We start from the raw sequence: 1,991 nt of genomic DNA, 5'->3' as shown, positions 1-1,991 counted from the left end.
CCTCTCCCCAGCCCCGGCCCCCCCTGAGCCCCCCTTTCGCTTCCAGCCTGTGTGGGACCAGACGGATTCCCCAAATTCGTGAGTGGGCCCGCCCCCCTCACCTGCCGCGCCTGGGAGGGAGGGGGGCGCCTCGTGGGGAGGGTGGGCACCCTCAGACCGGCCCGGCCCCTTGCAGCCCGGAGACCAGTGGGTGAGCAACTGCCAGGCCTGCGTGTGCGACCCCGGGCCCGTGCGGGTGCGCTGCGCCCCCCTGCGCTGCGAGGCCCAGGGCCCGCCGCCCGCGTGCGCCGGGGCTGGCTTCGTGCTGGTGACGAGGCCCAAGGCTTCGGACCCCTGCTGCCCAGAGACGCTGTGCGGTGAGCCGGGGCCCGGGGGGCGGGGCGCGCCCAGCAGTCCCCTCGGAAAATGCAGCTGGTGACACCGGCCCGGCGGATGCCAGCGGGGGGGCGGCGGGCGGCTGGTGGGCGTGGGCCTGACAGCCCCTCCCCACAGTCTGCAACGCCAGCACCTGCCCCCAGAGCGCCCCAGAGTGCGGGCCTGGAGAGGAGCTGGTCCGCTCGCAGGACCAAGGCCAGTGCTGCCCCACCTTCGACTGCTGTGAGCCCCGGGCTCGGGGGGCGGGGGCGGGGGCGGGGCTCTGGGCGGGCAGACTGGCACAGCCTCTCTCCTGGCAGGGCCCCAGCTGTGCGTGTACAACGGCACCTTCTACGGGGTAAGGGCCTCGCGTCGGCCTCCCCTCGGCCCAGCCCGGGACCAGGACTTCTGCCCCGTCTGCACCCCGCCCCCCCCCCCCCCCCCGTCCTCTCTCCCTGTTCCCACAAAAGCAGAAACAGAGGGGCCTGGTGGGAGGGGCCCTCCCACCACGAGCCTGGCCGGCACACCTGCCCTGCCCACCGCAGGTCGGCGCCACCTTCCCTGCGGACGTCCCCTGCCACACGTGCACCTGCCTGTCCGAGGGTGCCCAGGCCCCGGCCGTGCAGTGCCAGCAGGACACCTGCCACTCTGCCTGCCGCCCGGTGAGCCCCCCGCGCGGGGCCGAGCCGGGAAGGGGGTGCAGGGCAGGCTGAGGGCGGCCCCGAGTGCTGGCCGGGGCGGGCGGTGCGGGCCGGGGCCGACACCCTCCGCCCCCACAGGGCTTTGAACCCTCGAAGGGGCCGGGCCAGTGCTGCGGGCCGTGTCTGCAGGTGGCCTGCCTCACGCCAGGCGGTGCGCTGGTCCAGGTAAGGGAGCGTCGCTCTCACCCCTGCCCTGGGGTCCCCGTGAGCGCCTCTGGGCCACCAGTCACCCCCTTGTACACCAGCCCAACCAGACCTGGGTCGACAGCCTCGTGGACAACTGCACCCAGTACCGCTGCGTGGCCGAGGGCGGGCTCTACACGCTGACGCCCCAGCCCACGCCCTGCCCCGACATGTCCAGCTGCAGGGTAGGTCCAGGTCCGGCCCGCACAGCTCGGTGGCTGACCAGCGGCTAGGAAGGCCCCCTCGCCCCACCCCCAGGCGTCCCCAACTCCCTCCCGAGGGCGCCTGCAGCCCCTGGCGCAACGCTACCGGCGGGCTGTGCGGTGAGTGGGGCGGCCGCCCGGCGCGGGCAGGTCCCCGCAGCCCCTGACACCCCTCTGCACCCCCAGACTTCACCTGCCCTCCAGGAAAGGTGTACCAGTCTTGCGGCCCTGCCCAGCCCAGGACCTGCGACTCCAGGTGCGGCCTGCAGGGCGGCGGGGGCGCCCCAACGCCGGGCCTGGGGGAGCGGGCCCTGGCCCCCACCCCCAGGTGACCCCCGGAGCCTTCCTCACAGGGAGCAGGCCCCCGGGAGCACCGGGCTGGCGGAGGGCTGCTTCTGCCCGGACGGCCAGCTCTTCTTCACCGCACACACGGGCATGTGTGTGCCCCAGTGCCGTAAGCGCCCCACGCCAGCCGCGCGCTGGCTTGAGCCCCGGGCACCAACACAGACACCCCTCGAGGCCTAGGCCTGGCCCTGGACCCGGGGGGGGG

General features: G+C 74.9%; 1 protein-coding gene across 1 annotated transcript in view; it reads left to right on the top strand.

Moving 5' to 3' along the window:
- Nucleotides 1-1,991, top strand: part of MUC5AC (mucin 5AC, oligomeric mucus/gel-forming) — a 47,274-nt gene that overhangs the window by 40,366 nt on the left and 4,917 nt on the right. Inside the window, exons 29-37 of the mRNA XM_012734336.1 lie at nt 47-78; nt 176-356; nt 493-597; nt 675-712; nt 900-1,016; nt 1,134-1,220; nt 1,301-1,423; nt 1,497-1,561; nt 1,795-1,895. Of these exons, the coding sequence (XP_012589790.1) occupies nt 47-78; nt 176-356; nt 493-597; nt 675-712; nt 900-1,016; nt 1,134-1,220; nt 1,301-1,423; nt 1,497-1,561; nt 1,795-1,895 (849 nt within the window). The remainder of the gene's footprint in view (nt 1-46; nt 79-175; nt 357-492; nt 598-674; nt 713-899; nt 1,017-1,133; nt 1,221-1,300; nt 1,424-1,496; nt 1,562-1,794; nt 1,896-1,991) is intronic.

The sequence above is a fragment of the Condylura cristata genome, unplaced genomic scaffold (assembly GCF_000260355.1).
Source record: "Condylura cristata isolate star-nosed mole 26May11 unplaced genomic scaffold, ConCri1.0 scaffold00054, whole genome shotgun sequence".
NCBI classification, from domain to species: Eukaryota; Metazoa; Chordata; class Mammalia; order Eulipotyphla; family Talpidae; genus Condylura; species Condylura cristata.
Note: the sequence above shows the minus strand (reverse complement) of the source record. Positions and strands in the feature narration are given on the sequence as shown.